The sequence below is a fragment of the Eretmochelys imbricata genome, chromosome 2 (assembly GCF_965152235.1).
Source record: "Eretmochelys imbricata isolate rEreImb1 chromosome 2, rEreImb1.hap1, whole genome shotgun sequence".
Lineage (NCBI taxonomy): Eukaryota > Metazoa > Chordata > Testudines > Cheloniidae > Eretmochelys > Eretmochelys imbricata.
Window position 1 is genome coordinate 249,839,505 of NC_135573.1, and position 23,006 is coordinate 249,862,510.

Consider the following 23,006-nt stretch of genomic DNA (forward strand, 5'->3'; position numbering starts at 1 on the left):
AAATACATAAAAATGGGAGTTTCCTTCTAATAATGTACCAGACACAAGTATCAGTGTAAATTAAAGGTCAGGAAATGTAGTTTTTGACTCTACTGTTTTAGAATAGCCAACTCAGAACTTAGTACAATATAATCAACTACTTAAGTGTTTGAAAAATTCCTGTTTTTGATTCCACAGAAAGGCTTGGAATTCTAAATGCATCAAATCATATTTTGACAGATATTTCTATTTCAATGTTCATATAATAAGAGGAGAGGCATTCTCCTGAAAGGAAAGAGGTCAGATGGTTCCATGTGTCAGATCTTGCCACTTCTAAGGCCCCAGTTATGCTCACGCTTAACTTTACTGTGAGTAATCCCATTCATTTAAATTGAAACTACTTACATGCTTATCGTTAAGCACACCTGCATTTGCAGGATTAGGACTTAAATGTCAGTATTAAATAATGCATACATGTGCTTTCCATTAACATTGATGGAGGTGGAACATGGAACACATACAAAACAAGTAAGAGAAATCCAGAACATAGTTCATAGAGAAGACTATATATACCCTATTTTCTTAGCTATGGCATTAGGAACCATTAATCTTTTCCCATCTTTTATATAATTCAGAAAAATGAAAGGAAAAGCAAATAAATATTTTCTCAATAATCACAATCACAGAATTATACGACTAGAAGAGACCTTAAGAAGTCTTCTAGTCCCGTTCCCTCCACTGAAGGTGGGACTAAGTATTATCTAGACCAGTGGCTCTCAACCTTTCCAGACTATGTACCCTTTCAGGACTCTGATTTGTCTTGCGTACCCCCAAGTTTCACCTTATTTAAAAACTATTTGCTTTACAAAATCATACCTAAAAATACAAGTGTCACAACACACTATTACTGAAATATTGCTTCTTTTCTCCTTTTTTGCCATATAATTATAAAATAAATCAATTGGAATATATATTGTACTTTCATTTCGGTTTATAGTATATAGAGCAGTATAAACAAGTCATTGTCTGTAAGAAATTTTAGTTTGTTCTGACTTCGCTAGTGCTTTTTATGTAGCCTGTTGTAAAACTAGGCAAATATCTAGATGAGTTGATGTACCCCCTGGAAGACCTCTTCATACACCCAGGGGTGCGCGTACGCCTGGTTGAGAACCACTGATCTAGACCATCCCTGACAGGTGTTTGTCTAACTACTCTTAAAAATCTTCAATTATGGAGATTCCACAACCCCCGTAGGCAATTTATTCCAGTGCTTAACTATCCTGACAGTTAGAAAGTTTTTCCTAATACTTAACCTAAATTGCTCTTGCTTGAAAACTTATGTCTGCCCTCAGTCTTCTCTTCTCCAGACTAAACAAACCAAATTTTTTCAATCTTCCTTCATAGGTCATGTTTTCTAGACCTTTAATCGTCATCGTTCCTCTGGACTCTCTTCAATTCATCCACATCTTTCCCTAAATTTGGTGCCCAGACTGGACACAATACTCCAGTTGAGGGCTAATCATCGTGGAGTAGAGCAGAAGAATTATTTCTCATGTGTTGCTTACAAGACTCCTCCTAATACATCCCAGAATGATGTTTCTTTTTTTGGCAACAGTGTTACACCGTTGACTCATATTTAGCTTGTGATCCACTATGACCCACAGATCCCTTTTCACAGTACTCCTTCCCACTCAGTTCCCATTTCTATGTGTGCAACTGACTGTTCTTTTTGCATTTGTCCTTACTGAATTTCATCCTATTTACTTCAGACCATTTCTCCAGTTTGTCCAGATCATTTTGAATTTTTATCCTATACTCCAAAGCACTTGCAACCCCTCCCATTTTGGTATTATCTGCAAACTTTATTAGTGTACTCTCTGGGACATTATCTAAATCACTGATGAAGATATTGAACAGAACTGGACCCAGAACTGATCCCTGAGGGACCCCCCCTTGATATGCCCTTCCAGTTTGACTGTGAACCACTGATGATTACTCTCTGGGAACAGTTTTCCAATCAGTTATGCACCCTCAAGATAGTAGCTCCATCTAGGCTGTATTTCGTAGTTTGTTTATGAGAAGGTCCTGCGAGACAGTACCAAAAGCCTTACTGCAGTTAAGACATACCACATCTACCGCTTCCCCCCATCCACAAGGCTTGTTACCTTGTCAAAGAAAGCTATTAGGTTGGTTTGACAGGATTTGTTCTTGACAAATCGATGCTGATTGTTACTTATCACCTTACTATCTTCCAGGTGTTTGCAAACTGATGGAGCAAATAATTAAGCAATTATCTTTCTGCATACAGAAGTTAAGCTGACTGGTCGAATTCCTGGGGTTCTCCTTATTCCCCTTTTTATAGATTGGTACTATATTTGCCTTTTTCCAATGCTCTAGAATCTCTCCTGTCTTCCACTACTTTCTGAAGATAATAACTAATGGCTCAGATATCTCCTCAGTCAGTTCCCTGAGTATTTTAAGATTTGGTTACACTCATGTAGCGCAAGAGTCTATTATTTGATAAGCTATTCCAATTTCTAACTTCAGCATTTTACTACCTTTTTTTTTGAGAAACATACTGCTCACTTTTCTTTACTGTAAATCAGTGCAAACCAAGTGTCAAGGCTGGACGGTCTCCTTTGGAAAAGACCTAGTGCCAGACACTGAAATCCTACCAAAACAAGGTGAATTTCAGCCTTGACTGTAAAATTTTATCAATAAATTAGTCATGTGTTTGAAAAGTAAACAAGTGCTGTTTTGTTATTAACTACATTTCTAATCAGAACTAGAGACTAAGATATCTAAGATTTACATTTATAATTCACTTAATAGACAAAACACAAACTGCTGAGAACAGTATGGGTAAACAGAAAAGTAAATAAGTTTAGATAATTTTTCTGGAGTCTAGTAGCTGTCTAGAAAAGAGTAATTTTTTGAGTACTGTATACACAACTATTATCTTGTATGAGAAGACAAGAATTCAATAGTTGCTTGAAAGAAAACAAAATGTTAACACAATTTTATCATAACTGCAAGTGAAGGAGAATGATTAAATAAGATAAACTAAAAGGCACAAATAGAGGAAGACATAATATAAACCACATACATAAAAACGTCCAAAATGCTGTCATTCCCAGTAAAATAGAAATACTGGCGTCTCAATTTGTGACCTTTAAATTGAAAGTTTATTTGGTAATTTAAAGACAAGTAATTAAATTAAATTGTGCAAACATATATTAGAGCAATCTGCACAAATTATAAATTCAGTGATGCATTAGGACTGTATTCAATGCAATCAAAACATTATCAGTTACTCTCACTGCTACTAATGCTCATAATGCTCATGCTCATAAGTGAAATGTGTTGTAAAATCAGGCAGAATGGGCTGGATAGAGGCTATCATAGACTTGTAGAATGAATAAGCATTCCTTAATTAGCCCATCAGGTTAAGTGCAAGCATTAATGGGCCTTTCCTAAAGTCTAGCATGACATCTTTCTCCAAACATGGCCAAGAAGAAAGTTCCATTAGCAATATTAATACAAGCTTAGTTGATCATTTTCATTCAATTAACTTCTTTCAATTAAATAGATAGCTTGACAAAAGCAGTGATAAAAGACCTGAAGGGACAGCTGATGACTCGAACTGAACATTAGTGTGCGAGAGGTCACCAGTATTAAACGGACTGTAAATCTAGCATTCAATTTGGAAAATGCATTTCTTCTGCTCCCACTCCTTTAATGAGCAATTTTAGCTGACTAGATGTGTTTGCTGCAGAAATTTCATGGCAAGTCAAGTACTCTTCCTCTCCCCCCCCCCACATGGTTATATTCTTAGGTTTTTTCCTGCCAACATTCTCAGTTTTCCGTAATTCATACCTTCGGTTTCCCTGGGTAAAACGGGGTAGGAAGGTATTGGTAGTTATTTAAGAACAACATACATTTAGGGTATGTCTACAGTTCAATGAAGCACATGCGGCACAGCTGTAGATGGCCCAGGTCATCTGACTTGGTCTTGTGGGAATTGGGGCTGTGCAGCTAAAAACTGTAGTGTAGACATTCAGGCTCTGGATAGAGCCTGGGCTCTGAGACTCTCCCCGTTGGGAGGGTTCAATCCAAGCCTGAACACCTACACTGCAATTTTTAGCCACGTAGCATGAGCCCCACAAACCCAAGTCAATTGACCTGGGCTCTGAGACTCAGTGCTGCAGGTTGTTTATTGCAGTATAGACGTACTCTAAGTCTACTTCACTGGACTGATTCACTACTGCATTACAGCAGTTGTCCACCACTGGTCTTGATGTAGTTGTGAAATTGGTGTAAAAGCAGTGAATATCAATCTCACAAGTCTGCAGGTCAGCACGGCATTTAGTCATAGAATCATAGGACTGGAAGGGACCTTGAGAGGTCTTCTAGTCTAGTCCCCTGCATTCATGGCAGGACTAATTATTATCTAGACCACTCCCTGACAGGTGTGTGTCTAACATGCTCTTAAAAATCTCCAGTGATGGAAATTCCATGACCTCCCTAGGCAATTTATTCCAGTGCTTAACCACCCTGACAGTCACGAAGTTTTTCCTAATGTCTAACCTAAACTGCCCTTGCTGCAATTTAAGACCATCGTTTCTTGTCCTATCCACAGTGGCTATGGAGAACAATTTTTCTTCCTCCTCCTTGTAACAACCTTTTATGTACTTGAAAATTGTTATGTCCCCTCTCAGTTCTCTCTTCTGCAGTCTAAACAAACACAATTCTTTCCATCTTCCCTCATGCAGTCATTTCCTATTGTGTACGTGTGCAAACTCTAGTCGAGGCCTAATCAGCACGGAGTAGAGCTGAAGAATTACTTCTTGTATCTTGATTACAACACTCCTGTTAATACGTCTCAGAATGATGTGTGCTTTTTTGCAACCATGTTACATTGTTGACTTATATTTAGCTTGTGATCCACTATGACCCCTAGATCCCTTTCCACAGTACTCCTTCCTACGCAATCATTTCCCATTTTGTATCTGTGCAAACTGATTGTTCCTTCCTAACCCTTAACATTAAGCATGTGAGCAGATCCACTGCTGTTAATGGAACTTCTCACAAGCTTAAATTAGCCATGTCTTGCTGAATTGGGCCTCAATTAATACTCATATTCTATACTAACTCCCACATAAGTCAATTAAAATATGAAACGAACTCAAGTCATGTCAAAGAAAAAAAGCTAAAATTATTTAATTTACAGTCACCAAAATGACATTGTTATTCTGTGTACTCTTAAATGCAGAATTCACATTAAAGCAAATGTTATTTCCAAATTCCACATTTCCTGAAGATAACCTCTGAGATTGAAGTATAATTGTGAAACAAACTGCAGCCAAATACTGTTATGGTATCTGTCAGTAGAAACAGGTGTGAAAGTCTTGTTTAATCTGTAACTGAAAAATAACATCCTGTACCTTAAACAGCTGAATCCATCGTTTTTGTTCTGTTTGTATACATTGCTGCATTTCTGTATTTGTTGTAACTCCAACACTTCTAAATGCTGCAATATATTCCTCACGAACTTCTGGCTTTGTTTCTGGGTAAGCCAACTTGATGATTCCTAAACATGCATCTCGAAGGCAGCGTGATAATATTACCAGCTCTTCTAGTGTAAAAGGCATCATTGATGATTGTCTTTGACCTACAATTACATAAAACTACAAGGTTACATTTTTAAAATAGCATTTCTAATCAATTTTTTCTATATTTATATAATTATTCTTTTACTCTGTTGTGCAAAAACAACAGTCACACAATAGAGAAAGGAGACGCACAAAGGAAACAAAAGCTACAAAACATAAGAAGTTGGCAAAAATTAATGAATCTATCAGACATTTTATTATTACAATAGTACTGACTTAAAATTACAATGAAATGGATATTAACATGCTCACTTAATTTTTGTACTACATACTTAATGTTCAGTTAACAGCCTGCAGACCCAATCTTCATGGTCCTTACTTTACTCCTGGAGGTATTCTGCGCCAAAAAATTAAAAATTCTGCAACAAAAAATTAAAAAATCTGCGCACAATATTTTCAAATGCTGCAAAATTCTGCATATTTTATTTTTCAAAATAACACAATATAATCACACCAGTTTCAGTGATTTTTGGTCATTTTATTTCAAAGTACCTGTCAGCAAGTATGTCTGTAACAATACAGACAACAACAAAAATTCAGGAAATGTTTTTTGACAAATAGATTCCTTACTAGGCATATTAATAGAGAACTCTGAGTAATAATTCACTTAAACTACAATACAGAACCGTATTCCCGCACCCCTCAAAAGTAGTGCAAAGGCTTGGGGGAGTCGGGATAACAGAGGAGCTGAGGGAGAGAGAAGTACATTGCTGGGAAGGAGCCTGGGTGTGAACTTGGGACAGCTGTTGGGTATGGGTGGGAAAAGTATGGAACAGGTTTTTTTCAGGGGATGGAGGGATTGTTAGGGAGCTTCCCCCATGCAGACGCTGGCTGACCCCTAGCCTCTCCCATTCAGGTCAGGCACATCTGCCCCTGACCCCATGTGTCCCTGCACCCCCATGGGTCCTTGAACCTCCTGTCCACATGTGTCCCTCCACCCCCACTCCCCCATCCCAATGTGGCCCTGTACCCCTGTCCCTATGTGGCACTGTACCCTCTCCCCTTCCCCATATGTGTCTGTGCCCCCACCCAGCCACTCCCCTGTCTTTGTGTGTCTATACCCACCTCCCCTGTGCCTTTGTGCCCCCACTCAGACCTCTGCACCCCCTCCCCCCATCACCATGTGGCCCTGAACCTCCCTCTTCCCATGGCCCTATGCCTCCACTCCCATTCAGCCCCTGCCCCTGCCCCAGTCTGTCCTCCCACACTAGCCCTTATGAGCTCCCGTCTGACCGCCCCCAGCAGCCCCACGCTGTCTGTCTCCCCACAGTCCGTCACCTGACGGGCGCTGTGAAGAAGGCAGGCTCTTTCTCTTCCCTAGCTGGCTGGGAGCTGCTGCTGTGTTCTATCGCCACAGAGCCCTCTGGTGGGCAAAAGGCATAACTGCAGCAGTTATTTTCTGATGGAAGCTGCTGTTGTTCTTGCACAACCATGCCCTCTGGTGGGCAAACGGTGGAACTGCAGCAACATTTTAGCAGAAGCTTTTTTCTGAGCAAAAAATTAAAAATATGCATGGCTCATCAATTATGCACGTGTGTAGTAGCACAGAATTCCCCCAGGAGTAACTCATGCAAAACTCCTACTGAAATCAACAGGAATTTCAAGAGAGTAAGGTCTGTCAGATTAGATCCTAAAGAATGCTTGAAGCTCTTACCTTCTATAGGGTCACCAAAGAATTCATTATCATGTATAGAAATAAGTGAATGACTAAACAAAGAACTAAAAAGGTAGAAGAGTGGAATGATCCGACTGGAATCTTCTAAAGACATTGGTGATCCCCTTGATATTACTTGAAGCAGTGGGACCATAGACCTTAAAATATAAAAATCAAAATACAAAATCAATTAAACGTTTCCTTTTAAAAAATGCTTTAAGCGTCATCAACATAGTCAAAATATTATTTAAAGTACTATAAAGTTTGCAGTGTTCTAGCCATGTTGGTCCCAGGATATTCAAAAGACAAGGATGGTGAAGTAATATCTTTTATTAGACCAACTTCTGCTGGTGACAGAGACAAGCTTTTCAGCTTACAGAGAGCTTTTCTTCAGGTCTGGGAAAGGTACTCATTGTCACAGCGAAAGGCAGGTCTAAACTTAAAACGTTGCAGCGGCACAGCCACGGTACCACTTCAGTGAAGACGTTACTACGCCGACGGGAGAGCTGCTCCCGTTGGCATCTTTAATTCACCTCAGCAAGAATCATAGAATCATAGAATATCAGGGTTGGAAGGGACCCCTGAAGGTCATCTAGTCCAACCCCCTGCTCGAAGCAGGACCAATTCCCAGTTAAATCATCCCAGCCAGGGCTTTGTCAAGCCTGACCTTAAAAACTTCTAAGGAAGGAGATTCCACCACCTCCCTAGGCAACGCATTCCAGTGTTTCACCACCCTCCTAGTGAAAAAGTTTTTCCTAATATCCAATCTAAACCTCCCCCACTGCAACTTGAGGCCATTACTCCTCGTTCTGTCATCTGCTACCATTGAGAACAGTCTAGAGCCATCCTCTTTGGAACCCCCTTTCAGGTAGTTGAAAGCAGCTATCAAATCCCCCCTCATTCTTCTCTTCTGCAGGCTAAACAATCCCAGCTCCCTCAGCCTCTCCTCATAACTCATGTGTTCTAGACCCCTAATCATTTTTGTTGCCCTTCGCTGGACTCTCTCCAATTTATCCACATCCTTCTTGTAGTGTGGGGCCCAAAACTGGACACAGTACTCCAGATGAGGCCTCACCAATGTCGAATAGAGGGGGACGATCACGTCCCTCGATCTGCTCGCTATGCCCCTACTTATACATCCCAAAATGCCATTGGCCTTCTTGGCAACAAGGGCACACTGCTGACTCATATCCAGCTTCTCGTCCACTGTCACCCCTAGGTCCTTTTCCGCAGAACTGCTGCCTAGCCATTCGGTCCCTAGTCTGTAGCGGTGCATTGGATTCTTCCGTCCTAAGTGCAGGACCCTGCACTTATCCTTGTTGAACCTCATCAGATTTCTTTTGGCCCAATCCTCCAATTTGTCTAGGTCCTTCTGTATCCTATCCCTCCCCTCCAGCGTATCTACCACTCCTCCCAGTTTAGTATCGGCGACAGCTATGTCAATTGGAGAATTACTCCTGTCAACATTGCGCTATCTACAGCGGGGGTTAGGTTGGTCTAACTGCATCATTCAGGGGTGTGGATTTTTCACACCCCGAGAGACATAGTTATACCAATGTGAGTTTGTAGTGTAGACCTGGCCTCTATTCATGGTGGAGAAGATTGTTTAGTATAAGGAGTTAACATGTCAGAGACTATTCAAGGTGAAGTGGGCAGTTAACACCTCTGTAGTTCTAAAACTAAAGAGGGATAGTGGTTAATAGTCTGTTGTAATGAGCCATAAATCCAGTGTCTTGACTGAGTCCATGATTTTTATTGTCTGACAAAGTTATGAATTTAAGCTTCCAGGCTCACCTTTTGAAGGTGTTGTGAATGCTTCTTTTGAGGATGAGGACTGAGAGGTCAGATATGGAGTGATCATTTTGTGAAGAGTTTGCCCACGAGTAATATGGTGTTTTTGGGGTTTTTTTTATCTTTTTTCTGTGAGTTCATTCGAGAACACAGTGATTCACCCACATAATTGGTACTGGGGCATTTAGTGCACTGGATGAGGCACACAAGCTAATAAAGCTTAGTCTTAGTTTAACATCTTATATGCCCTCTGTTGGAAACTATATCCTGCCTGAGCAAGATGGAATGATTATTTATAGGCTGTCACCGTTTTGTATCTGAGTGCTTAACAAATACAATTACCACACCCCTGTGTTATCTCTATTTTAGAATTGTGTCTTATTTCTGGTTTAGAACTGAAGAACAGAGGGAAAAAGAGATTAAGTGACTTGCACGCTACCACACAAAAAGACTGTTACAGCTAGAAACAGAATTCAGATCTTTAACACCCCAGTCTTGGGCCTTAGCCACAATACCATCCTTCATCCATGAGATAAACCTGATAGCCTAAAAGGTCTTTTCCACCTCTAACTACTATGACCCTATATGAAGAGTCCTCTTATGTTTTATGGTAATTAAATGCATCTTAAGAATAGGCATAAAAGATACACCAGCATGCAGCATGACTCTGGAGAAAGGACTGGTAGCACAGAATAATGAAATATTTTGAATATAAGTACTACACTGCAATTGGAAACTGATACAAACTGAAATAAAGCAATTACATGCTTAGAAAATATGACTATAAGGCACACCAGGAATTGTTAAAGAGGAATTGTTAGTTAAAAATCTAACTAAATACTAATAATCTTTATCACACTAACTATTTATAATACAAGAGAACACAGTTCACTGAGAGAATTTGCAAATGCAAGAAGAACAGAACCAGAGGTCACTACGGGCAGTAAGAAAGAACTGAGGGAATTTGAGGTCAGTTGGCTCTTTATACCGACAGCAGCGGCGCATGGCAGCAGAGGGTGCTTGAGCCATCCTGATGGGTACCACTGAGGGGAAAAATTTCCAGCACCTGTGCACGCAAAAAGCAGAATGCACATGTACAATCACTAGAAGAAGAAAGTATGGATATTGATAAACATTTGTGCAATGATGCTATAAATCTCTGCACTCTGGAAAATAGCTGTCAACCAGATTATGGGATTATAAATACTGTACCAGTATTGAAAAACAAGCCACACAGCCCTTATCAGAGAATTATGTAACTAGGGCACGAATTACACATTTATGCATTAATAACTGCATAGATTTGCTGCATTCTGACTGGTTTAGACTCCTCTTCAGTTATCATACATAATAATGTAAACCCTGAAGTGCAGCTGTGTAGTTATATTTTTCCAATGTATTTAAAATTGTTTCTTTTAGTATACTTGCATTGCCATTATGAAAAATATTCTATTGCACAAAATTAGAACATAAACTTAGAACACCGTTATGGGTGTTTAAACAACTTTTTAAATATAACCAGTGTTAATAACAACCTGCACACACATAAACTGCTCCTAAAACCTGGTGGCATCAAGGAACATTGTGGGGGAAGAGCAGGAAGGCAAATGGCTGCTAATGAGCCATCTGCCATTTTACCTATAATCACAGGAGCACATCTACAAAGGGAGTTAGGGTGTGGATCCAGGGATATACTGTTCTCCACTGCTCACTATCTCTATCCTGTGTATCTGGCCTCTAGACTAGTCTGACATTCCTCAGGTTGAGAATAACCCACATATGGGGCAGAGCTCTTCTTAGATTCCTGCTTCAATTTGTCTAGAAAGTACTTTTAATGTTTGATCACGGGAACTGGCATAACAACAACAAAACTTCAAATGTCATCATCAATATTTTTAAAATAATAAAGCCATTTTTATTCTAAATAAAGACTAAGTCAATTGAAGTCAATTGAAGTTTTGACTGAGTAAGAACTAAGTGAAAACTTTAGGGTTTTGTTTGGTTTTTGGTTTGTTTTTCCTTCCATCATATTTGTCCACCATACCATAAATTCTCTTTTCCTTTTCATAAGACATGCTATATTATGAAAAGAGCTCAATTATAGAAATGATATAATACACACCCTGTAATCATTCGTGTAGTCATTGAAGAGATTAGATACCAAAGATGCCTCAGGAATCTGGCATTAAATGCTAAACTGTAAAGAAGCCTAAAAGAGAAAAAGCAAATATATTACTGAAGCAAATGAAGGTTGTCACACAAGAAAACCACAATATTTCTATCATGCCTTTCAAATCAAGCATTCCCCAAACTGATGTACAAAGAAATATAAATTAAGGTAATTGTAATATATATATATATAAACATTACAAAGATTTTTAACGGTTAAAGAAAGGGAGTAATAATGCCATAAGGTAAAATCCAGCAATTCTGCAATGAGAAGTGCACAGGTAGACCCTGCATTAAAACCTGCATCACATTGCAGTACTGAGGCCCAAATTTGTACAAAGGAATGAGGCACACATTAAACAAACATTACACGCTTCAAACCTCTGAGTTACTTTATGAGTAACATTATAATGGTGAGGTGGGAAACTGACAGGTCACTCTGTGTGGCTTAATCAATCTTAATTAGCAAAGAAAAATTGATATAGATTGTTTTAAAGTACAAAATTTTTATCTGAAAATAGATTAAAACATCTTATGAATAGCTAATCTCCACAAAAATAATAATTAGTTTAAAAAATCTAGTACACTTATTTGTGTGTGTGTTCAGGTGCAAGTTATGGAATTAAATACATTCCTTTTTTAGAATCTAGCATAACAATTAAATCCAAGGGACAATGTTTGTTCTCAGATATACAAGTATTCTCCTTTTAATTTAAGAGGAGTTGCATCCGCCAGTGCATATACATTTAAAGGCAGAAAATGGCCCTCAAGTATTTTACAGATGTAATTAAAACTTGGCGTGCCCTTTCACAGATTAAAAGTATCATCCTTTGAAGAATCTCCAGTTACAGGTAAGTAATCACCATTTCTTCTTCAATTGATGATCCCTATGTGAATTCTACATGTGGGAGATTAGTTAGCAGCAGTCAATCAGGAGGGGGTGCGAGGATGCAGATGGTATGGAAGTCTGTAATACTGCCACTCCCACAGGCCTGTAGTTTTCTTGCATCTGTAAAAGTCATCTGCACCAATGCACAATGTTTTGTAAAGGTGGGGATGGAAATCCTGGTAGCCACTCTACATATATCTAGTAAGGGTTCATCTTGCAGAGATGCCGCAGAGGTTGCTTACACTCTGGTGGAATGGGCTTTCACCTCTGTCGGGGGAGAGTGTGAGAGGAGGAAAAATACGTGCTAGATGGTAGAGAAGAATAATGCAGCCTGACATTCACTTAGAGAGTCTCTGTGCAGACAGTGGTTGACCCGTTGATTGCTCTGCCAGGACAACTAATAGTCTAAGTCAGTGGTTTACAACCAGTAATCTGCAGATCCTGGGGGTACACAGACTATGTCAAATATTTCCAAAGGGGTCTGTACCTCCATTCAAAAAATTTGTAAGGGTCCGCAAATGAAAAAAGATTGGAAACCACTTGTCTAGGTATCTTTCTAATTGCTTTCATTCTCTGTAGAGACATGTATAGGGAGTAATTTGTTGGAGAAAAATCAACATAGTTTTTGTAAAGAGAAATTATGCCTCATCAATATGCTAGAATTCTTTGAGGGGGTCAACAAGCATGTGGACAAGGGAGAATCCAGTGGATATAGTGGACTTAGATTATCAGGTTGAGCCTTTGGTGAGGATTGACAAGGTTCCTCGCCAAAGGCTCTTAAGCAAAGTAAGCTGTCGGGGATAAGAGGAAAGGTCCTCTCATGGACTGGTAACTCGTTAAAAGATAGGAAACGAAGGGTAGGAATAAATGGTCACTTTTCAGAATGGAGAGAGATAAATAGCGGTGTCCCCCAGGGGTCTGTACTGGGATTAATTCATAAATGATCTGGAAACAGATGTAAACACTGAGTTGGCAAAATTTGCAGATGATACAAAACTACTCAAGATTGTTATGTCCCAGGCAGACTGTGAAGAGTTACAAAAGGATCTCTCAAAACTGGGTGACTGGGCAACAAAATGGCAGATGAAATTTAATGTTGATAATGCAAAGTAATGCACTTTGGAAAACATAATCCTAACTACAAATATAAAATGATGGGGTCTAAATTAGCTGTTACCACTCAAGAAAGAGATCTTGGTGTCATTGTAGCTAGTTTTCTGAGAACGTCCACTCAATGTGCAGCAGCACTCAAAAAAGCAAACAATGTTGGGAATTATTAAGAAAGGGATAGATAAGACGACAGAAAATATCATATTGTCGCTATATAAATCCATGGTACACCCACATCTTGAATACTGCATGCAGATGTGGTTGCCCCATCTCAAAAAGGATATATTGGAATTGGAAAAGGTTCAGAAAAGGGCAACAAAAATTATTAGGGGTATGGAACGGCTGCCGTATAAGGAGCAATTAATAAGACTGGGACTTTTCAGCTTGAAAAATAGACGGCTACGGAGGGATATGATGGAGATCTATAAAATCATGACTGGTGTGGAGAAACTAAATAAGGAAGTGTTATTTACTCCTCCTAACACAAGAATTAGGAGTCACCAAATGAAATTAATAGGCAGATGGTTTAAAACAAACAAAAGGAAGTATTTCTTCACACAACACACAGTCCACCTGCGGAAATCTTTGCCAGAGGATGTTGTGAAAGCCAAGACTATAACAGGGTTCAAAAAAGAACTAGGTAAATTCATGGACGATAGGTCCATCAATGGCTATTAGTCAGGATGCGCAGGAATGGTGTCCCTAGCCTCTGTTTGCCAGAAGCTGGGAATGAGCCACAGGGAATGGATCACTTGATGATTACCTGTCATTCCCTCTGGGGCACCTGGCATTGGCCACTGTTGGAAGACAGGATACTGGGCAAGATGGCCCTTTGGTTTGACCCAGTATGGCCTTTCTTATGTTAAGTCTTCTCTCTTCATCAAAAGAATACAGTTTCGGAAAAGATACCAGTAAGAGGATGGTTTGATTCGAAATTACTTTAGGGATGAATACTGGTTCGAGGCAAAGAGAGACCTTTTTATGAAAAATGGTATTTGACTGATCTGTCGTAAGTGCTCCCAGCTTGCTCGCCCTTTTGGCTGATGTGATGCGGACTCAGATGGCAACTTTCATTGAAAAATGGGACACAGAACAGGTGGCTGTTTGAAAGGAGGTGTTGAGAACTGAAAGGATGAGAGAGAGTGAGGTCCCATTTTAATGTTGGTCTCAACACTGGTGGGGAAGTTCTAATGAATCCCTTCAGGAATCTACTTATTGTTGCATAGGTACTGACAGTATGAGCCTCAACTGGAGAACGAAAGGCACTGATGGCTGTGAGGTGGACCTGTAAAAAACTGGCAGAGGTGCCCAAGTTCTTAAGGGTGAGTAGGTAATCTAGAATAAACAGGAATCCCAGTAGACTCTGGAGAAAACTGGTGTTATTGTGCCCCAGAAGAGAAACATTTCTATTTGGCTGAATAGCAGCTCCTGATAGAATCTTTCCTGCTTTGTCTGAGGATGGAGTGGACCACTACCTAACATGAGCACTCCACATTCAATACCCATCCAAATATTAAGCCTTGAGTTGTAGAGGTCCTGGGCTGTGGTACCTGGTTATATCATTGTATTGAATCGGTAGATCTGGAAATGATCTATAAACCGGCATTCCTAAACTTCAGAGAAAGTCCAATTTATAGTCTGGTTCCGCGGGGCCAACAGGCTCCGTACCTGGCAACATGTCCTGCTGCTCCTAGGCGGAGGAAAAGCCACAAGGGGTTCAGAGTGCAGGAGGGGGTGTGTGATGCAGGCTCTGGGAGAGATTTTGAGTGCAGGAGGGGGGATTGGGGCAGACGGTTGGGGCACAAGAAGGGTTTTGGGGTGCTGGATCTGTGGGGCGCTCACCTTGGGCGGCTCCCCGCAAACGCAACCTGTCCCTTCTGTTCCTAGGTGGAGGCGAGGCTATGCAGTTCTGCGCACTGCCCCCACACGCAGGCACCGCCCCCGCAGCTCCCACTGGCCGCAGTTCCCAGCTAATGGGAGGTGCGGAGCGAGTGCTCGGGGTGGGGCAGGGCGGGGGCAGAGCTGCCTAGCCACGCCTCTGCCTAGGAACAGCATTGACAGATCTACTGCTTGCCAGGAGCCACCCAAGGTGAGCGCCCCCTGGATCTGGCACCCTGAAACCCCTCCCGTGCTCCAACCCCCAGCCCTGCACCCAAACTCTCTTCCTCTTAGTAAAACGGAATTTTTCACTTACCAGCACTGCCCCATTGCCCCAACATTCCAGACTAAAAAGCTTTTACTGTACTTGGCAGGGTCGAGTCCAAGTTAAAATGGAGTCCAGGTTCTAACCCACCCACCACAATCCATAGCCAGCTAGCCTGATTTAAAGCACTTCCAAACCCAGGTGAGACAATTTTCTGTGTGGGTGGTAAGGGGATTTTATGGTTAAAACCCAGGTCTATCTGTAATATGAGAACTGTGAAATTTCAGGGACTGTTTTAGGCATCAATGAGCAAAATCCTATTGATTTTGGTGAAAATACAAAAAACTAAAAGAAGGGGGGTTGCAGGGAGTCCTTGAAATAGAATGGAATGGGAAGGTGGAACACAAGGAGCTGGAGGGGGGGAGAGATGAAGGAATGCAAGGAGCCCCTTGTGTTCAAATATGGATTTTAATCATGAGTTAAATCAGCAAGCAGGAAACCTTGATTTAAATAGTTAATTTTTAAACCTTGTTTTGCATTTGTACTTTTGTAGTTATTTTGTACTTTTGTACTTTGTAGTTATTTTCATAGATTCATTCTCTTTGGTTGGTATAACCATTAAACATGCTGATCTGCAATCAAACACAGAGTCATAGAATGTAGGACTGTAACAGACTTCAATAGGTCATCTAGTCTAGTCCCCTGCACTGGGGACTAATACTTAGTCAAGTATTATCTAGACCATTTCCTCACAGGTGTTTGTCTAACCCAGAGGTTCTCAAACTTCATTGCATTGCAACCCCCCTCTGACAGGAGGGACAAGGAGTACTTGTGGCACCTTGGAGACTAACAAATTTATTTGGGCATAAGCTTTCCTGGGCTAAAACCCACTTCATCAGATGCATGGACTGGAAAATACAGTAGGAAGATATATATAGATATAGATAGATATATACACAGAGAACATGAAAAGATGGGGGTTGCCATACCAACTCTAATGAGACAAATCGATTAAGGTGGGCTATTATCAGCAGGAGAAAAAAAACTTTTGTAGTGATAATCAGGATGGCGCATTTCAAACAGTTGACAAGAAGGTGTGAGTAACAGTAGGGGGGAAAATTAGCATGGGGAAATAGTTTTTAGTTTGTGTAATGACCCATCCACTCCCAGGCTTTATTCAAGCCTAATTTGATGGTGTCCAGTTTGCAAATTAATTCCAGTTCTGCAGTTTCTCGTTGTAGTCTGTTTTTGAAGTTTTTTTTTGTTGAAGAATTGCCACTTTTAGGTCTGTAATTGAGTGTCAAGGGAGATTGAAGTGTTCTCCACCTGGTTTTTGAATGTTATAATTCTTGATGTCTGACCTGTGTCCACTTACTCTTTGTTGACTCATATTTAAATTGTGATACACTTTAATCCCCAGATCCTTTTCTGCAGTACTCCTTCCTAGGCAGTCATTTTCCCTTTTTGTATTTGTGCAATTGATTATTCCTTCTTAAGAGTACTACTTTGCCTTTGTCCTTATTGAATTTCATCTTATTTACTTCAGACCATTTGTCCAGTTTCTCAAGATCATTTTGAATTCTAATCCTGTCCTCCAAAGCACTTGTAACCCTTCCCAGCTTGGGAGCATCTGCAAACTTTATAAGTGTTCTCTCTCTGCCATTATCCAAATCATTTATGAAGACACCGAATAGAATAGGTCCCAGGAATGATCCCTATGGGACCCCACTCGATACGCCCCTCCAGCTTAATTGTGAACCATGGATAACTACTTTTTGAGTATGCTTTTCCAACCAGTTGTGCATCCAACCTTACAGTAGATTTATCTATGCTACATTTCTCTAGTTTGTTGATGAATCATCATAGGAGACACTATCAAAAGCCTTTCTAAAGTAGAGATATATCACATCTATTGCTTTCCCCTAGTCACAAGGCTTGTTATCCTCTCAAAGGATATTAAGTTGGTTTGACATTATTTGTTCTTGACACATTCATGTTGACTATTACTTATTACCATATTGTCTTCTAGGTGCTTACAAACTGATTATTTGCTCTATTATCTTTCTGAGCACCAAAGAGAAGCTAGCCAGCCTATAATTCCCTGGGTTGTCCTTATTCTCATTTTTATAGATAGGTACTATACTGCCCTTTGACAGTTCTCTGGGATCTCTCCCATCCTCCATGATTTCTCAAAGATTATCGCTAGTGGGTCAGAAATCTCTTCAGCCTGTCCCTTAACTATTCTAGGATGTATTTTATCAGGCCTGGCAGACTTGAGGACATCTAACTTGATGTATTTTATCAGGCCTGGCAGACTTGAGGACATCTAACTTGACTAAATAATTCTTAACTTGTTCTTTTCCTGTTTTATCCTCAGATGCTATCCCATTTACACTGATGTTCACTATGTTAGTCATCTAATCACTACTAAAAAAATATTTGGTGAAAACTGGCAGGAAAAAAAGGCATTTAACGCTTCAGCCATTGCTGCGTTTTCTCATATTGTCTTTCTCTCGTCACTGAGTAACCCTGTCCTTGGTCTTCCTCTTTTGTCTAGCATATTTGTAAAATGTTTTCTTACCATCCTTTATGTCCCTAACTAGTTTAATCTGGTCTTGGTCTTTCTACATTTTGGTCCTACATGCTTGTGTTGTTTTTTCATATTTATCTTTCATAATTTGACCTCATTTTCACTTTTTGTATGACTATTTTCTGAGTTTCAGGTCAAGGAAGATCTCCTGGTTAAGCCAGGGTTGTCTTTTACCTACCTACCTTCCCCCTTACCCATCTTTCCTATGCACTTAGACAGTTTGCTCTTGTGCCCTTAATAAAGTCTCTCTAAAAAAATTACCAACTTTTTTCTCTTAGACTTGTTTCCTATGGAATTGAGTTTGCTAAAGTCTGCCTTGTTGAAATCCATTATCTTTATTTGGCTATATTTAAAGATAGTCATTCGATTTGGTACTTCTTTTTGATTTAAGTAATCATATAACTTAACATACTTTTTACATATTTTTATGTTATGTTAGAAACTGGTGAATGGCATTTCTTATTTACTACATGATAGTTTTGTACTCATGATTTGTGTCAAGATGTGTTTGGGTGGACACTGGAATTCAATAAATTGTACAGCACCGCCCTTTTAATATGGCTATTTGTTAGTTAAATAAAACTACCGTAACTCCACTAGATACAGAAGGGAACATAAATTAAACATGTTTTGCATTTAAAATTAACTGATTTATTACACAAAGGAAGTATTATCTGTAGTTAATGAATTGACACATTGGTTTTGGTCACCCTGGGCCAGCTTTTCAAATCTATTTCGGTGCCTAAAGATGTAGAGAGGTGCCTAGTGGATTTTCAAAAGCGTCTGAGCAGCTTAGGTATCCGAAATCAATGGGAACTGAAATCAATGGGAGTTAGGAGCCAAATCTGCTTAAGTGCTTTTGAAAAATCCTACTACTGTCTGCCTCTTTAGGTGCTTAAATATATTTGAAATTTGGCCCCATGTCCTTTAAGTTTTTAGAATTAATAGGTCTGATTCTTTCTCACCTCTTTTTTATTCATAGATTGGAATGGGAAAATAAGCTTTTCTGCTTTTTAAACTCCAAACTAATTGCTGGTGCCTCCTTGTGGCCAATGTCCCAGTATAGGTACTCCGGAGGGAAGTGATACAGTGATCTCATTAAATGGATTAGTAAAGGATAAGGGAGCTGTTCTTTAAAGGAGCAGAAACGGTGTTCGTGGCTCCTATGGCAGGGAGCCAACCCACAACTTAGTCCTCATTCAAGGGGGGGTCCCAGCAGCAGGATGGCTGGGGACCAGGAATGGTAAAGGCAGAGGGCTGGCAGCAGCCTCTCCAGGTATATGTAAACAATTATGGAATTACCTGCACTGGACACTTTTATCTACCAGGTACTTACAGACATTTAGGAATACAGTTGCGGCCTAATTAAAATACACCCAGTGTCTCCTGTCCTCCTTCTGGCGTTGCCGGACAACAACAGACAGATACTTAATATAATACATGACATTGTGGCATATTTAAAAAGCTTGAGTTGACCTCAAAAGTTAGATGTTTTCCCCCAATTCTGTATAAATTTAAAAAGCACGATCCTTTAACTCATTTAAATTTGAGGAGGGGTCACTGACAGCACATTTTTAATTTAAATGATTTTAGTAGGTTGTAGTAGGTTTACATTTTAACTAGGGCTGTCGATTAATCACAGTTAACTCTCATGATTAACAAAAAAATTAATCGCAATTAATCGCAGTTTTAATCACACTGGTAAGCAATAGAATACCAACTGAAATGTATTAAATATTTTTGGATGTTTTACTACATTTTCAAATATATTGATTTCAATTACAACACAGAATACAAAGTATATAGTGCTCACTGTCATTTTTACAGTGCAAATATTTGAAATAAAAATAATGTAAACAAAATAGTATTTTTCAATTCACCTCATACAAGTACCATAGTAGTCTCTTTATTCTGAAAGTGCAACTTACAAATGTAGATTTTTTTTTTTTTACATAGCTGAACTCAAAAACAAAACAGTGTAAAACTTCAGAGCTGAAAGTCCACTTCGTCCTACTTCTTGTTCAACCAATCACTAAGATGAACAAGTACGTTTACATTTACAGGAGATAATGCTGCCTGCTTCTTATTTACCGTGTCACCAGAAGGTGAGACCAGGCCTTCATATGACACTTTTGTAGCCAGCACTGCAAGGTGTTTACGTACCAGATATGCTAAACATTCATATGCCCTTTCATGCTTTGGCCACCATTCCAGAGGACATGCTTCCATGCTGATGATGCTCATTAAAAAAATGTGTTAATTAAATTTGTGACTGAACTCCTTGGGGGAGAATGGTATGTCTCCTATTCTGTTTTATCCACATTCGGACATATATTTCATGTTATAGCAGTCTTCGATGATGACCCAGCACATGTTGTTCATTTTAAGAACATTTTTACTGCAGATTTGACAAAACGCAAAGAAGGTACCAATGAGAGATTTCTAAAGATAACTACAGCACTTGACCCAAGGTTTAAGAATCTAAAGTGCCTTCCAAAATGGGGGACGAGGTGTGGAGCATGCTTTCAGAAGTCTTAAAAGAGCAATACACCAATGCAGAAACTACAGAACCCGAGCCACCAAAAAAGAAAATCAACCGTCTGCTGGTGGCATCTGAGTCAGATGATTAAAACGAATATGCGTTGGTCCACTCTGCTTTGGATCATTATTGAGCAGAACCCATCATCAGCATGGACTCACATCCTCTGGAAGGGTGGTTGAAGCATGAAAGGATATATGAATCTTTAGCACACCTTGCATGTAAATATCTTGCGATGCCATCTACAACAGTGCCATGCGAACGCTTATTCTCACTTTCAGGTGGCACTGTAAACAAGAAGAGGGCAGCATTATCTCCTGCAGTTATAAGCAAACTTGTTTGAGCGATTGGCTGAACAACAAGTAGGACAGATTGGACTTGGAGGCTGTAAAGATTTACATTGTTTTATTTTTAAATACAGTTATTTTCGGTACATAATACATTTGTAAGTTCAACTTCCATGATAAAAAGATCGCATTACAGTACTTGTACAAGGTGAATTGAAAAATACTATTTCTTTTGTTTTTTACAGTGCAAATATTTGTAATAAAAATAAATATAAAGTGGACACCATGCACTTTGTATTCTGTGTTATAATACATCCAAAAATATTTAAATAAATGGTATTCTATTATTGTTTAACAGTACGACTAATCGCGATTAATTTTTTTAATTGCTTGACAACCCTAGTTTTAACATAGGTGGTCAATTTCAAATTTAATTATTAAAATATATATATTTAATTTTTTAAACATCTAATTTATATAAAAATTAGATTAAAATTTCAAAAAAATTAGATTTATTTTTTTAAAATCATTTATTTTTATCCACTCATATTGGGACTCAATAATTTTACTTTCTTCCAGATTCATATTATTCTGATATTTGAGGGGAAATTATGCATTATTAGTCACTGGAGACTTATTAAATTATTTAAATAAAGAACAGGTATTTTCTCTTTTAACATTGAAATATCTAAAATGACATTAACTTGAATGTCTTGGTTTCAAAGCAGAGGAATTTGTGCAATGACCTTCAGTTCCTGGCCTCAGCTTCAAAAAGAAAAGCTATTTGGCAGAGTGCCTTTAGGTCTCCTAGGACATCCAAGTAAAAACCTGTTAATTTTACAATCATCCCAGGAAATTATGTATTAGTTTTAGCTGAAATGAACAAACATCATGGATACTGGACTTCCTATCGTAATGTAATTCGCTTTTTCATTTGTTCTGGCAATGTTCAGTAGTATTTCTAAAAAATAGGAAAACTTTAAGAGCTTAGAATAATAACAGTTGCCTCAGTTTTATCCATCTTTCAGAACTCTGAAAACTTCACCCAAATGATTCACAGGTTCAACTGGAGCAATTGCTAAATATTATGGTCTGAATTCTAAAGTGGTAAGCAACCATAGCTCCAACTGATCAACAGAGAGCTGCAGATGTTGAGAACCTCTGAAAACCAGCCCTTCTAACTTAACATAGATAGGACTGAAGATTTTACTGTATCACTCATTATATTTTACAGATATGTCCTGCACTTGTGAAATATTGATATTCTATGCTTTGGATTCTTAGCCATTACCACAAAACAGCCGTTAGCCCAATAAACAAGGCTTGATTCACCATGTTACAACAGTTTTACTTTTGTGTGACTCCAATGAAGCGTCATCCATTGTAACCAAAGGAGCGGCCATAAAACGTATGTAATTAGTGCTGAAACCTGCTCTCAAAGTAGAAGGCAATAATTTTAGTTAAGGTAAATAACAAATGCAAATAAGGCTTTCAAGAATTCTGTTCTTTGTAAAGGTTTCCAAAAATAGCTGTTCTTTTAAATTCTTCTGGTCTTTCCTGGTGTACATTATCGGTCACGGAAAAATTTAAGAGCTAAAGAGAGACATAACACACTCTAGTTGTTCTTGTTCAGTCTGTGTTTAATGTGATCTTGAAGTCACTATTCCTGGACAAAAACACATCAAAATTGAGTTAAGGTTAAATGTACATATCATTCAGGTAAAATACATTTCAGTGATGTTGTAATTATCCTCCAAACCAAACGCTACAAATCCAGTAAATTCAGAGTTACAGGTAAATTTAAAAGAAATCCAAGTAATTCGGATATGAAAATGAACAGTTAGGGAATTTAAACCACCTTAACTCTGCCCCCATCATTTTTTTAAATTAAATGTACATGAACACTAAAACAATAAACTCAAAGAATATTACCAATTCTAATGGTATAATACATCAATATTAAATCTTTTATTTTAACTTCTATAGTTGGATTCACTCCCTGGCTGATTTATGCCACTCTGGAACAGTGCAAAGCAACCGCAAGTTAACACCCAAGTCTTCTCTTGCCTCCTGTTCTGTTCTTCAAAATCCCTCTCTCTCTTATCTGTTCCATTACTGAGATTATTGTGCATGTGTGCGCATTGGGTGAGTGGGGGAGGGGGAGACAGGGAAGGTATACAAAA

General features: G+C 39.0%; 1 protein-coding gene across 2 annotated transcripts in view; it reads right to left on the minus strand.

The window, feature by feature from the left end:
- UBE3C (ubiquitin protein ligase E3C) overlaps positions 1-23,006 on the minus strand; it is a 170,883-nt gene that overhangs the window by 89,420 nt on the left and 58,457 nt on the right. For both annotated transcript variants that reach the window (XM_077808366.1, XM_077808367.1), the window contains 3 exons: positions 11,219-11,305; positions 7,306-7,463; positions 5,424-5,650 (listed from right to left, as the gene is read on the minus strand). In XM_077808366.1, coding sequence (XP_077664492.1) covers positions 5,424-5,650; positions 7,306-7,463; positions 11,219-11,305 — 472 coding nt within the window. The remainder of the gene's footprint in view (positions 1-5,423; positions 5,651-7,305; positions 7,464-11,218; positions 11,306-23,006) is intronic.